Below are 15,143 nucleotides of genomic sequence, written 5' to 3'. Positions count from 1 at the left end.
GCAGCCGTACGTGATCATCTGCCGTTCTTCTCTCGTCCCTACAGGCGTGTGTACATATCGTATCTAGATAGTATTCATTTCTTCCGCCCCCGTTGTCTCCGAACTGCAGTTTATCATGAAATCCTCATTGGATACTTGGAATACGTGAAGAAACTTGGGTAAGTGAGATCTTTGCAAAGAAAGAAAACTTTTTTCTTAGCGTTTTTTTTTATCCAGGATGCCAAGTAGCTTTTCACTGGGGATAGTCTCTCTTTCCTTGTGCCCTCTCCGAGATATGTGGAATATGTGCCTCTTCTGCAGCAGGGAGAGAAATTTGAAATTTATCACTAAGGTGGTTTATCTGTGTTAGGATTCTTAAACTGACAGCGTATCACTCTTTTTATCAGAGGTTCACTTGATGTTTAAGCTTCATTATTATATCCCAGACCTTTTCTCATCTCTTGTATAAATAGAGGTTATTGCCTCGGCATCTTTGTTACAAAGGAAAAAGAAAAGAAGAAGAAAAAAAACCAAAAAGCTAGAGGTCTGAATTAATATCTCAATTTGGTTGAGTTGATTTTAAGATGGCAGTCAAAATGGTTAAGATGGTTTTGCCTTGTGTGTGAAAAACAGGTATGTGACAGGACACATCTGGGCCTGTCCCCCAAGCGAAGGAGATGACTATATTTTTCATTGCCACCCGCCTGATCAGAAAATACCCAAACCCAAACGTTTGCAAGAGTGGTATAAGAAGATGCTGGACAAGGCGTTTGCGGAGAGAATCATTCATGACTACAAGGTTTGCTACTCTTTACTTCCTGAATTAATATTTATGGGCTTTTCATTTGAAGGTAGCTCATACTGTTTCATAACGCCTGAAACTGTGGTTGTACAAGGGGGTTTATTCTCACCCAGTGTCTTCATTTTCTTAGATTTTCAGGCTGAAAATTCCTTAGGTTTGGTTTCTGCATTAATACAAGTGGGCCAGAGCCTGCCTTCTCGTACTTGTCTTGCGCTGCAGTCTTCGAGGCAAGGAAGTACGGTACTTGTTAAGGTTTATAGAAGGTGTTTGCTTCTGGTGATGCTGGAGGATCAGGTGGAATACTGAACCCCACCAGTATGAAATAAAAAAAAAAATGCTTATAAAACAGCTTCTTCACCTGAAGAGGAGAAAGGATGATTTTCATAATTGGAGAATATCACACACGTACCCAGGGAAATAAGTTAAAGATGGCAAAGATGGCATTTGCCACTCCTTACGTACTAAAATTTACAGGAATTTCTTAATGGTAGTGACAGTGCTGGAAAAAATTAATGTTTTGATTGCAAGTGACAGTTACTAAATGTGTGGAATAGCACAGCGTATAGCAAACCTTGTCATCTGATGCAGCATGGAGAAGAGCTAGAAAATCCGTGTCTCTCCTAATAAGGTGGTCTTGAAATGGATCCGAAGAAGAAAATTAGCTAGTCTTGCATGTGCTTGTTAAATGCAGTGCACTTAAAAAACCGCCTCCAGGTAAAATAGGTAAAATACCTGTTCCTTCTCAGAATACCTGTTCCTCTCACTGGTCCCCCCAGTCTTTGTGGCCAGGTGGACCACAGAGCTTCAGCCAGCGGCCAGCGAAGGACACGAGCTGCGCACAGTCCCCCTTCCACAGCCAGACTTTATTTAATATTCCTGTCTGTAACAGCTGGTGCCTTCAGCGATTCTTCCTGGAGTTACTGGGATTATTGCACATACGGGGCACAGCCCAGACACGTGCGCTGAAGTGCTCGTGGACTTTCAAATTTATAAGGAAAAGGGGTGGATGAGACCCGCTTGCTGTTACTAGAACAGCTCCTGCGCTTGTCTAGGACCGATGTAGGAAAAGCTAAGTGGTGTAGGCTTCATTTTTAATTGGTGTAATTACCAGGGAGGGGTTTGATATGTTTTCCAGGGGTATCTTAGTCTCTCCCATCATGTCAGGAGCGTGAACCGGTGGTGTGGTGGAGGTTCGGGAGAGCCTCAGCGGGTGTCTGTCTAAGATGAAGCAGGGACTGGGCTGTTATCAGTATTGCCAGGCTGGTTTTTGAGCTGCACCCAGCAAAAGAGAGCTGCCAGGAGCGGGCCCTGGGCTGTCAGGGAGGCACAGCAGCCCTGCATCACATCTCCGGTCCTCTTCTCTGTCCTAAGTGGTCTTCATTTATTTATTCTTGGTGTATTGTGCGATACGCTCAACAGGACATCTTCAAACAAGCAACCGAGGACAGGCTGACAAGTGCCAAGGAGCTGCCTTACTTTGAAGGTGATTTCTGGCCCAATGTGCTGGAAGAAAGCATTAAGGAGTTGGAGCAGGAGGAAGAGGAAAGGAAAAAGGAAGAAAGCACTGCAGCGAGTGAAACAACAGAGGTGAGAGAACTTTATGTGCTACATTTCCTTCTGGCTCACAAAGCTGACAGTTAACGCTTCAATAAATCAGAGAGTTCAGATGCAGAAAACTAGGAAAGAAGGTCATTCACATCAGACGTTAAATCAGGGTTCCCTTTAATGGGAATTTCCGGTTTTCTTCTTGGGTAACAGATATACTGATGGCTTCGTTTGGCGTTGGGTTTTTTTAATAGAATCAGAAGTCATTTATGTCAGTTCAGCATCTCTGTTCTCAGAGAAATCTGTTAAGCTACTTTTGGATTGCATCACGACGGCTACATTTGCTTGCAGTCGTTTGGCTGAGCTTCTGCTTCACACCTTTGCAAATCACCTTCAGTATTTGCATTTTGAAAGATGCTGTATTTTTCAAAGCTGAATTTAATTTTGCTGTTATTTAAGCAAAGGTACTTGCAGTCATTTGGAACGGTAGGGGGTTGAAGATTTAAAAGTATTTCCGTCGAGCTTTGCATTGGTGTGAAATGTTGGTCCTGATGGCGGTGTTCCTTCACCAGCGTTCTCTCTCTGTTTATTAAAACAAAACAAAACTTTCTCAGGGTCCTGGCCAGAATTTCATTATTCATTTTTATTTCTGTCTTGATTGTATCTGTATCCAAGTGGCCTTAGCGCTTTGATACTGTCCCTTTTACTTGTGATTTGCAGTAAGGTGTTTTGAAATTAAGTAAGAGTAGGAAAATCTGAAGTCTGGCAGATGGAGGTGGAACCGAAAAGTTTAACTGGGAATGGGCTCTGTTCCGATGCCATGACAATTTGCTTACAGTTTGTGGTACCTGTGATTGATGTGGAGCGATACACCTTCATCCGTCCATTCCATTATGTCAACAAATTCCTTCTATTAAACGTTAGCAGCTCCTTCAAAGCTAATATAGTTTGTTGCTATGGGTTTTTTATGGAACCGCAAAGTTAACGGTTTTCACCTTGTTCCTTTTGAACGTAATTCCTAATATTGAAATATTTCAACAAATACAGTGGTATAACAGTAACTGGAAGACGAGGCTTGGAGTTTAAGTCCAGTCCTCTTTTGCTAACAGTATCGCTTTCAATAAATCGCAGCATGGCCTTCCAGTGAAACCTCTACATCTAAGAGGGGGCAAAAAAGGTGTTTTTAAAAAAACCCAGAATAGCTAACTGTGAAACCCATCCAAGGTGTGTGCCTAAAGTGAGAGGATGCACCCTTGGCTGGTAGCATCCCTGCGCTCCCACTGAACGCCACTGACATTGCTTGGGGTAGAGGTGGAAGAACAAAATCTCCATCCAAATTTCTAACATGCCATCCGAAAATCCAACAAAAAACCATAACGGTGTGATCTTTGCTACTGGGCTCAGAAAAAAAAGAGTGAAATTAAAAGCCTGAGAACTCGTCCAGTCACTTTATGGAGGAAACTATGCCCAGCAATGCGCATCTCCACGTGCAGAAGCACTTGATGAATCTTTGCAATTTGCCGTTGAGATGGTACCGATCGTATCTATCTCTTCTTAAATTCTTACTATATAACTTTGTATATGTGGAGAGAGAGCTTCTTAAAAGTCAACACGTGCTGCCAGTATCAGTTAAAGAGAGTCTAAAGAGGTGATAAATATTCAGCAGTTCTTGAAAAAGGCTCTGAAGGGACAAGGCTCACTGAGTAATGGTGCCGTCGGCGTCTCTGGCAAACCTGGCAGAATATGTTAAATGCCATCAAAATAAAGTAGTACAAAACCAGGCTTACAGCTGCTTAAAACATCTTAGAACAGCTTTGTAGAATTGACCAAATATAACCATGTTAAAGGTGGAGTAGAAAGAAAACTTAGATTTATACTATCAGCTAAGTTTCAAACCATTCTTTAAATTTTAAACCTGTTTCTTTAAATTTAAAAATCTATATTGATGCACTAGAACATATAAGCAAAGGAGGACGTGCCCTGATTCCGTCAGGGTGGTAGAAAATTTGGGGGAAAAGGAGTCAAGATAGGAATATACAATAGCTCATTCCTGAATATCTTCAAATCACGTAGAGCTCTGTCTGGTTTCCCATAAAACAGTATAATTTTAATTTTCCAAACAGGTTTGGTCAAAAATTAAATAAAATTAGTTACAGAAAAGCCAGGATTGGACAGGGAATTTCTGTCTAAGCCTAATTAATGGAATAGAACGATGGCAGCAGTTATATATAGAATTGCTTTCTTTGGTTGGAATATTTTTGTTTTCTTTGAATAAATATGCTTGTGGATAAACCCTGGGTTTTCTTGTACACAGTGTTCACGAAACTTTCTTGCATCTCTGTGTGTGTGTGTGTGTGTATATATATATCTCAGAGTATTTTAGTAGCTTATTTTTAATATTACGATAACCAACATTCTAGCAGTTAGGGGATTTTTCCTGAGTGGCAAGCTCCCTGCTGAGGGCTTGGGTTTTTATTTTTCAAGGACATAAGAAATCAAAAAGTTATTTCTGTTTTCACAGGTCACCTAAATAGCATCATTTGCTGTTTTTTACTCTCCTTACTTACCTCTAGTATTCGGTATATGGTCACCGTGGTCTATGGTGGTGTAACTTAGACACAAGTGAAGATTTGAGGGATTTTATTTTATTTTCTTGGAGCAAGTCTTCAGAATGGAGAATAATGTATTCTGTTAGATTCAAATCCTGCATGTTCTTATCTGTGTGCTAGCCCTACATTTGTTCAATAAAAACAAACAAAAAATTAAATCTCAAGCAAGTGTGTGAAACTCGAAATACACAGCAAAGCAAAATACTGCACTTCTGGAATTTTTTTTAAGTCCATTTTATTTGTAACTCCTGTTATCAAATATCTATAGGATCCTGTAAAGAAAGCAGTGGAAGCTGAAGTACAGTGTTTGAGAAGGGAAAAAAGAAAAAAGTGTAAGATACGAATTATTTAATGTATATGCATACTTTAAATATCTATTTTTAAACAGCGTTTGAATTTGTTTCCTTGCCAGTTTGGCTTTTGATTTTTCCTGGAAGATAGGATATATTTAACACAGGAGGGCTGATTTGCAGGCCTTGGAACAAAGTTCTGTTACTGCAGCAGAAGCATTTTGCTTTCGGCTACGGGGAGTGGGAGAGGGCTCTATAAAGCCTAACGTCTTTCCTTTGCCTTTATTGCAGGGAAGCCAGGGCGACAGCAAAAACGCCAAGAAAAAGAACAACAAAAAAACCAACAAGAATAAGAGTAGCATCAGCCGAGCTAACAAGAAGAAACCCAGCATGCCAAACGTGTCCAACGATCTGTCTCAGAAGCTGTACGCCACCATGGAGAAGCATAAAGAGGTACTGTCAAAATAACGCTGCCTAAAGAGAGGATGTTATTCCTGTAAATCCAGGCGTGATGATAGTCAGAACTGAAAAATCAAGAGGAGTAAAGCTTGTGATCGCGCTAGAGTTTTGTCTGTTGTGTAACGACGTATTGGAAGAGATTAGCCTGAACTAAGTTAATTAGATAACGTTTGTAGCACACCATTACTGCAACAGAACAAGAGCTTTTTTCTGCGAGATTATCTAACCTCATTGATTTTAAGTTTATTCTTTTTCCCCCATTTATCTGCAGGTCTTTTTTGTGATTCATTTACACGCTGGGCCTGTAATTAACACTCTGCCTCCCATTGTGGACCCTGATCCATTACTTAGCTGTGATTTGATGGATGGGCGAGACGCCTTCCTCACCTTAGCCAGAGATAAGCACTGGGAGTTCTCCTCACTGCGCCGATCCAAGTGGTCCACGCTCTGCATGCTGGTAGAACTGCACACCCAAGGGCAGGATCGCTTTGTCTACACGTGCAACGAGTGCAAACATCACGTGGAAACAAGGTGGCATTGCACTGTCTGTGAGGTAGGTGTATATCACCAGAGGCTTCTGCTCTCTCTTGCCCTACAGCCAAGCTTGATTGGTTTTTTGGGGAGGTATTGCCCAAAGTTCCTCCAAATTAAGCCTGTCCTGATAAAAGGGCTGCTAAGCCTGAAGGGAAGGTGGCTACCACAGTGGGCTACCTCTTCTTCTAGAGTAAGTGCCTTTAGTTTCTTGACATGGAAAACACCAGTACTCTGGAATGGCTACTGCTGTGTCATTTGTCCCACTGTGGCTCCTCTACTTAGACAAGTTTTTAACTTAATATTAAAGAACTTTAGGACTGGCCGGTAGGTGTGACTGTGTCAGACTGGTCTGACTCTGCAGGGCACTGTCTCATCCACATTCATGGATGTCCAGGAGAAAAGTTAGCGTATCTTCCTGCAAGGTGGCTTTTCTTCCGTGGTGGTCCGTGTCATGAGGAGCGCAGCCAGAGCGTGTCCAGGCTGCCGCAGAGCTGGGCGAGGAGGCTGCCACGACTCTTCATCATTGTCTCTTCGGCCGGGCATTAGAGGGTGCCTGCCTTTCAGATCAGCCCAAATAATTGCTTCCTAATCTGGCTCAGTGCTTTTAACGACTAGTCCTTTTACAGCATAGATCACTTCCACTCAACTGTGCTAGAGAGCAATTATGCACGGAGTTACACCGGTGGACCTGAGGAGGAGGTAGCTTCTGCAGGGCTTGGGATGACCTCTGGCTGTAGCTGAACCAAAAGAAAAAAAAAAAAAAAAATTGTGAATAAGTGCAGCCTAGTTTTCACACCGCCAGTTATTGCCAGGTCTGTGGTGGAAGAGTCTTAATTAATCCCTCCGAGGAAAGCATTGAACGGGGCTTCTTGAGGCAAGGCTGCAGGAAATGGATCCTACGCACCAGGGGAATTAAGTGGTGGAAGGAGGTACGGCTTTAGGTGTCTTCTGGGTACTTCTGTGTAAGGAGTGCCCTTCCTCCAGCAAAAAAGGTCAGGGCAGTGAAAATACGGGTGTTTGAGCAGCTTTTCAGATCAGTCTTAGCATGAAACTTGCACTCGATTTGAGGGTCATTTTAGAGGTTAAAAAATAAGTATTTCAGGGTAGTAATTATTAGTCAGTAATTACACTAAGAACAGCTAAATGGAGAGCCAAACCCTGGTCTTTAAGCACCGGCGTAGGTTTGTCTGGAGGTTTTGGCTCTCATCGTGTAGGTACCCCAGACATCAAAGAAGAGTAAGCAGTTCCTATCATCAAAAGGGAAAAACAAAAAAAAAAAAAAACCCAAACCCTGCAAGATATTTTAATGTAATAGAAAGAAGACACAACTACAGCCCCTTTTTGTGTTGTTACCTGCCGTAGTCAAGACTTGTGATCACAGGCTCGCTTTGCTGTGGCAGCCAAGGTGGCTGCTGCCCCTGGCTGCCCAGTGGTCCCTGCCCCAAAGGTCCTCTCCCTCTGCCGTGGTGACTGGGCAGCTCTTCCCAGCGTGTGGCTGTTGTCCTGCTTTTCCTCTGCTGCGTGTTTGCACCCGCTGAAAACCAAAGTGGGCTCCCACAGCAGGCTCGTGGTGCTCACCCAGCACCGCAGTTACTCTCCTGGTTACTTTTCCTGGTAGGGCTAGTGATCTCTAGACAACTGAACCCCGGGTTTTCTTTGCTTTTGCAGGACTACGACCTCTGCATTAACTGCTACAACACTAAGAGCCATGACCACAAGATGGTTAAGTGGGGCCTGGGTCTGGACGATGAGAGCAACAGCCAAGGAGAGCAACAATCCAAGAGCCCCCAGGAGTCGCGCCGACTGAGCATCCAGCGCTGCATTCAGTCCCTTGTCCATGCCTGTCAGTGCCGCAACGCAAACTGCTCCTTGCCATCCTGCCAGAAGATGAAACGGGTTGTCCAGCACACCAAGGGCTGCAAGCGCAAGACCAACGGTGGCTGTCCGGTGTGCAAACAGCTCATAGCTCTTTGCTGCTACCATGCCAAACACTGCCAAGAGAACAAATGCCCCGTGCCATTCTGTCTCAATATCAAACACAAGCTCCGACAGCAGCAGATCCAGCATCGCCTGCAGCAGGCTCAGCTCATGCGCAGAAGGATGGCCACCATGAACACCCGAAACGTGCCTCAGCAAAGTTTGCCTTCTCCTACCTCAGCAACGCCTGGTACCCCTACGCAGCAGCCAAGTACACCGCAAACGCCGCAGCCTCCTCCCCAGCCCCAGCCTTCCCCTGTAAGTATGTCACCGGCCGGCTTCCCCAGCGTGTCCAGAACTCAGCCCCCCACTACTGTTTCAACAGGAAAACCCGCAAACCCGGTTTCCGCACCTCCGCCTCCTGCTCAGCCCCCGCCGGCCGCCGTGGAAGCGGCTCGGCAGATCGAGAGAGAAGCTGCCCAGCAGCAGCAGCAGCTCTACAGGGTCAACAACATCAACAATGGTTTGCCTCCTGGTCGCCCGGGACTAGTAAACCCGACGGTGGGTTCGGTGAACCAGATGCAGCAAGTCAGCATGAATGTACCCCGGCCCAACCCTGTGAGCGGCCCGGTGATGTCCAACATGCAGCCCGGGCAGTGGCAGTCACCCCCGATGCCGCAGCAGCAGCAGATGCAGCCGGGAATGGCCAGGCCGGTTATGCCGATGGCGACGCCGCAAGCGGTGGCTGGGCCAAGGATGCAGGGTGTGCAGCAGCCGCCGCGGAGCATCCCCCCGAATGCACTTCAGGACTTACTGAGGACCTTGAAATCGCCGAGTTCTCCCCAGCAGCAACAGCAAGTTCTTAATATTCTTAAATCCAACCCTCAGCTTATGGCAGCTTTTATAAAGCAAAGAACAGCCAAATACGTGGCTAACCAGCCCGGGATGCAGCCGCAGGCGGGCATACAGCCCCAGCCGGGGATGCAGCAGCCGCAGACCGGCATGCAGCAGCCGGGCATGCACGCTCAAGCAGGATTGCAGAACATGAACGCCATGCAAGCAGGAGTGCAGAGACCGAGCGTTCCTCCCCAGCAGCAAGGGATAGGAGCTATGAATCCCCAGGGCCAAGCGATAAACATCATGAACCCCGGCCACAACCCTAGCATGGCCAACATGAGCCCGCAGTACAGAGAGATCCTGAGGCGGCAACTACTGCAGCAGCAGCAGCAACAGCAGCAGCAGCAGCAAGGAGGGGCCGGCATGGCAGGGGGGATGGCAGGACACAACCAGTTCCAGCAGCCTCAAGGACCGGGAGGTTACCCTCAAGCCATGCAGCAGCAGCGGATGCAGCAGCACATATCGATACAGGGGGGTTCCATGGGACAGATGGCTCAGATGGGACAGCTGAACCAGATGGGCCAGCCCGGCATGGGGGCGGACGGGGCCCCCAACATCCAGCAAGCCCTGCAGCAGCGCATCCTGCAGCAGCAGCAGATGAAACAGCAGATAGGGTCCCCCGGGCAGCCCAACCCCATGAGCCCACAGCAGCACATGCTCTCAGGACAAGCGCAGGCGTCTCATCTCCCTGGCCAGCAGATCGCCACCTCCCTCAGCAACCAGGTGCGGTCCCCAGCACCCGTTCAGTCTCCCCGTCCCCAGTCCCAGCCGCCACATTCCAGCCCGTCACCCAGGATACAGCCCCAACCGTCACCTCACCACGTCTCTCCCCAGACTGGTTCCCCCCACCCGGGACTCGCGGTCACTATGGCCAGCTCCATGGATCAGGGACACTTGGGCAACCCAGAACAGAGTGCAATGCTTCCACAACTAAACACCCCCAACAGGAGTGCGTTGTCTAACGAATTGTCTCTGGTCGGTGACACCACCGGGGACACATTAGAAAAATTTGTGGAGGGTTTGTAGCATTATGGGAGCATCACTTTTTTTTTTTTGTTTTGTTTTGTTGTTTTGTTTTGTTTGTTTTTTTTTTTCCTTTCGTGTTCTTGGACATTTTGTACTGAAAAATTCAGACATCTGGGTTGTTTTGAATCCTAGATGGAACTGCTGCTTCCTACACATGGAAGAATGAATTGCTGTTTAAAAAAAAAAAAACAAAAAAAAAAAACAAAAAAAAACACAAAAACAATACAAAGAATATATTTTTTTGTTAAAGCCAGGCGGTTAAAATATCTGGTCTCTTTTGTGGGTTTTTTTGGTTTTTATTTTTTTGTTGCTGTTGACTCATACCTTTTTTTTAACGGGGAAAACAAGTTCATTATATTCATATTTTTTATTTGTATTTTCAAGACTTTAAACATTTGCGTTTAAAAGAAGAAAAAAAAACCAACAAAAAAAAAAACACAAACAAAAAAAATAATATTCAGAAACTGTTTCCTGAAATAATGCAACATTATAATGTATCCCGGTAACTTTGACACGTTGCGGGAAGATATTTTTTTTTTTAATTTTTTTTTTGGTTTTTTTGTTTTTGTTTTTTTTTTCTATAGCGAACTCTGCAGGCGTTTGAAGTATTACCCCGGGAAAGATAGGAATTGACTCTTGCACACAAAAACCACACATTGGCCAACGCCAAAATCCTTTGTCTTGCAGATGTAGAAATTGTTGCTTTGTTTCTCTGATAAAACTGGTTTTAGATGAAAACTCTAGGGATGATCACTCTTAGGCCGTGCTGATTTGAATAGAGAAGAAGCATTCTTTTCTTTCTTTCTTCTGTGTGAAACTTGAAATGAGGAAAAGCAATTCTAGTGTAAATCATGCAAGCGCTATAATTACTATAAATAAGAAAAAAAAAAAAAAATCCAAGAAGATTCAATCACTGTATAGAATGGTAAAAAGAAAAAAAAAAAAAAGAAAAAAAAAACACAAAAACTCATTTCTTACTTATAATATCATATTGTTAAATAAACTGTGTGCAACAGACAAAAAAGGGTGGTCCTTCTTGAATTCATGTACATGGTATTAACACTTAGTGTTTGGGTTTTTTTGTTATGAAAATGCTGTTTTCAACATTGTATTTGGACTATGCATGTCTTTTTTTCCATTGTATATAAAGTATTGCTTAAAATTGATATAAATTACTGAAGTTTTTAACATGTATTCTGTTCTTTAAAAAATCCATGTAAGAATGTTTAAGGTTTTTATTTATTTATATATTTTTGGATCATGTTCTTTGTTAAGACATGGCTATTGAATATATTCACTCACGACACGGAGCAGCCAGAGGCAGCGCGAGGAGCGGCACCATCCATGGAATACTGTAGGTAGTAGCACGTCTGTCTGACACCGCCCTTTTTTAGCCATCGTTTCCTTTCCGGGTGAGGGAGAGGAGAAAAGGGGGGGGAAATGGTTCCCGTTACGTGGAATTATTTTGCAGGTGTTCATCCCTAAAGGGTTAACTGGAATAAATTATTAATAGCCGTCGCTTTTTAAAAAAAAAAAACTGCATTAATTTAGAGAAGGATCACCAACGAAAGGAAAATAGAGAGTATTGAGTTAATTCTAGGCTAATTTATTTAGTCTACAGTAAAATATGAACCTATTGACTTTAACACTATTTTTCTGCTGTTAACTCTGAGTCTAGATTTGAGGGTTTTCTGTGGAATAAAAAATAACAAATCATGTACATGTTCCCTTTAATATCCTCTCACCAGTCCCTCACGTTCCTGGGATACTTGCCCCTCCTCCCCGCCCCCGATGAATCGCTTTCTGGGAGCTAAAAAGCCCAGGGAAACTTTTCCCAGCGTAGGTGTGAGCTTAAAACCCCACGATTTTAGCCTAAAAACGCCATCGACTCAGACCTCCAGGCTTCTCGGTTCCGTGCGACTGGCGTGGGATTCGCAGCAAAAACCCAGCAAGGGATCCCGCCCGGCGGGGAGCACCGGGGCACACGCGGCTTCTCACCTTAAATTAGCGCTTCCTCCAGCCTCGCGTTTTTATAGGAACGGCGGTGGGGGAGGACGGGGCGGGGGGAGAAGAGCAAAGGATTTATCTCAACTTTTATCCCCGTTCTGTGAAAAGGGGAGCTGCGCTGCGGCGGCGCCCGCTTCGTTTCTTTTTTAACTTGTTAGAGGGTCTCTGCTTACACTTTTCTCGCAAACTTTTAACTACTGTACCTTTTTTTTTTGGTTGTTTTTTTTTTTTTTTTCCCCACCGTCGTTGGATTCATCTGCCCACGCAACCGTCTTCAGCAAATCCAAGATGTCAAAAGTTTGGGGCTTTGGGGCGAGGTCAGTGAACGCTTAACCCAAAGCTTGTCCAAAAGAAATTGCTGTATAAAAAAAAACAAACAAACAAACAAACAAAAAAAACCCCAACAAAGCTGGAAAGCCCTGATGCTGTGTCTCATGCTGTGTACTTAAAAAGAGGGGGGGGGGGGGGGGAAATACTATATTTGTGATCAAAAAAAGAGGAAACTTGAAATGTGCTGGTGTTTCTAATAAAAGCTGGTAAAACCGCGTGGATTGGAGGATGGTTCCCCCGTGGCTGGTGCCCGCTGGGATGAGCGCAGCCTGACGCCCGAGGTTAAGATAACCGCACTCAATCTCGCTAATACCTTTTAAGTAGCGACCGTTTTAAAAAAAAACACCGGCACCGCTTCAGGATTTGGATAAGCCGAGCCCTCTTTGGAGCACGGAGAGGTGGTGTGGCCCAGGCTGCGGCTCCTTCGGCTTCCTGCTCCTGGGGAAAAGTGGAGGAAAAAAAAAAAAAAAAAGCCTGATGGGAAGCAAACACTGGAATGTTTTTAAGTACAAGCTGAAGTCTGTTGAGAGCACAGAGCAAGGGGTAGATTTAGCTCTGACAATCCCAGCTCCACGGAGCCGTTGTTTTAGGTAAGAGGAGGTGTTTTACCAGCAAGAGGAGGGAAGCGCAAAGCTGAAGTCCAACCTGAGGTGGGGCCGGGCTCGGTGAACAGCCCCTGCAGCCGGGGGAGCTTCACTCTGGGCTCCTTCGATAGGAGATTCAGTGTATCTGAGGAGTGGACGGGCATCTCATTTCTCGGTCCTTGCCTGTGTTTGATGGGGGAGGTACTGTCCATAAGGAACGGCATCGTAGGAACACAAGAATTTGTAAGGCAAGAACGCGCTGGAGATGGGTGCAGGATCGTTATCACCGGCGGGGATGGCAAAGACCTCCCCCCTCACTGAGTTCCGGAGGGGCAGAAGGTGCTTAAATCCGAACAACTTCGTCCTCTGCTCTTCTCCTGTCCACCGTGGTCCACTCTCCGCTGATGGCCATCCTGGCTTCCACCAGCACTGCTGCCCCAGCAGCCTGCCACACCACCCGAGGTTCACCTTCATGGCTGTCCCACCAGAGGTCTGCCCGCAGCGCGTGTGCCAGCGCTCCCTGCTCTGCTCTCCCACCTGGATGCGTGAGAGTGAAGGGCTGAGGAAGAGGAACCCTCCTGCTGGGAGGTGCGGCAGGTGCCAAAAAGCTGGGGACGGGAGCCCCGTCGCTCACTGGATCCAGAAGTGGTGCGTGTCCACAGCAGTGGCGGCAGCGAACAGCAGTGAGTGCAGGCAATTAACGGCGCACGAGGTCATCTGGGCATGCACCAGGAGCTTCTTCCAAAGCAAATTGCAGCCCACGGCTTTCCCAGTGCAGCGAAGATCGGAGCAGCCGCTGTGGAGCTGGGGGAGCACGGGAGAGCACGCGGGTTCCTGTTCGGGAACGGGGTGATCTCTGCCACCCCCAGTGTGCTCCCAGGACAATGGAAATGAGCCTGGAGAGAGCAGTCCCCAAGCGTTCCCCTCAGGAACACGCTTCATGGCTTAAGCGGTCAGAGCAGACCCAGGCAGGAGGGTGACGCAGCGCGGGGTGAGGTAGGAGGAGGCCTCGGGTGCTCCGCAGCAGGTACGAGAGCTCCGGTACGGTGTCGTGTCGGAGCGGTGCTGTGGGATCAGTGGAGAGAGCAGCAAACGCAGCAGGAGGAGGGGAGCATTTGAAACGGCTCCGAAGCCGTTTTGGTTTTGGCTGCGGCAGAGGGAATCTCAAGGAGGGGCCCGGGGTGGGTTCCAGGTGGAAACGCATCCCAGCGGAAGGGTGCCGGAGGGATGCAAAGCCTCACGCTGGGTTTGCTGCACCTAATCCACAACCTCCAGCATCACGCAGACCCCACCGCGGGCACGTGAGAGACGCATACCTCCAAAACAACAGGCGGATCGACACGGTCCCAAGGAGAAGTTGCGAGCGGGAGCGAATCGCACGCGTAGCTTTTCCAGCGAGCTCCCCCGAGCCCAGGGATTACAAAGCTGTCTCTGTTCGGCGGCCGCCGTTCCCTCCTGAAGGCCCTCGTCTCCTCTGTCTGGAAGTGGTTAGTGCTCACCGAAACGAGACCTGCTCTGCTCCACCTTTTATTTTTAGCTGTGCTGTTCGCTGAGGCCGGGCTCTGCTCTCACGCACAAACGTTCCAAACTCGGCTCTCGGCGGAGTGGTTTATTTCCTCTCTCACCCTCGCCCCGTCCAAAGCCTTTCTCCAATACCTCGGCCCTTTAGGTCTCGATAATCGACGCTCACAGCAGCCCCAGGAATTTCAGAGGATTGGGAAAATCAGATATTGAGCAATTTGCCCAAAGTTGAGCAGGGGAGCCTGGCCGAGGTGTGGCACGGGGGGCTGCTCCCAGCCCCAGCGCAGCCTGCCCTCAGCCCCCTCTGTGGGGAAGCTGGGAGGGACGCGGTGCGCTGAGCTCTGCCAGCTCCAACAGCCAAGCTCCTGACGCAACCTGTGGTGTGAAACGGGCTACCTGCAGCAAGCCCTGGGCCAGTAACTGTGAGGGTACCCTCACGGGTGTCTGTACGGGGAGAGGCGGGTGGTCTTGTTACCTGTGCCCGGCTGCCTGTTGCTAACAAGTCCTCGGGGCAGAAGAAACACGGAAGGGATTTTAACCACCAAAACAGGAAAGGTTTGGCAGCGGTGTCCTGGACTTGGCATCTGCAGTTAAAAGCTCCATCGCAAGATGCAGGAGCCCTGAAAACCGACAGCAGAAAAGG

At 46.9% G+C, this 15,143-nt stretch overlaps 1 protein-coding gene across 2 annotated transcripts in view; it reads left to right on the top strand.

Moving 5' to 3' along the window:
• CREBBP (CREB binding lysine acetyltransferase) overlaps positions 1-12,423 on the top strand; it is a 99,599-nt gene extending 87,176 nt beyond the window's left edge. For both annotated transcript variants that reach the window (XM_074158484.1, XM_074158483.1), the window contains 6 exons: positions 45-158; positions 613-778; positions 2,201-2,368; positions 5,517-5,678; positions 5,956-6,237; positions 7,887-12,423. In XM_074158484.1, coding sequence (XP_074014585.1) covers positions 45-158; positions 613-778; positions 2,201-2,368; positions 5,517-5,678; positions 5,956-6,237; positions 7,887-10,058 — 3,064 coding nt within the window. In that variant the 3' untranslated portion in view covers positions 10,059-12,423. The remainder of the gene's footprint in view (positions 1-44; positions 159-612; positions 779-2,200; positions 2,369-5,516; positions 5,679-5,955; positions 6,238-7,886) is intronic.
• The last annotated feature ends 2,720 nt before the right edge of the window (positions 12,424-15,143 follow it).

The sequence above is a fragment of the Numenius arquata genome, chromosome 14 (assembly GCF_964106895.1).
Source record: "Numenius arquata chromosome 14, bNumArq3.hap1.1, whole genome shotgun sequence".
Lineage (NCBI taxonomy): Eukaryota > Metazoa > Chordata > Aves > Charadriiformes > Scolopacidae > Numenius > Numenius arquata.
This window is presented reverse-complemented; position numbering and strand designations above follow the sequence as displayed.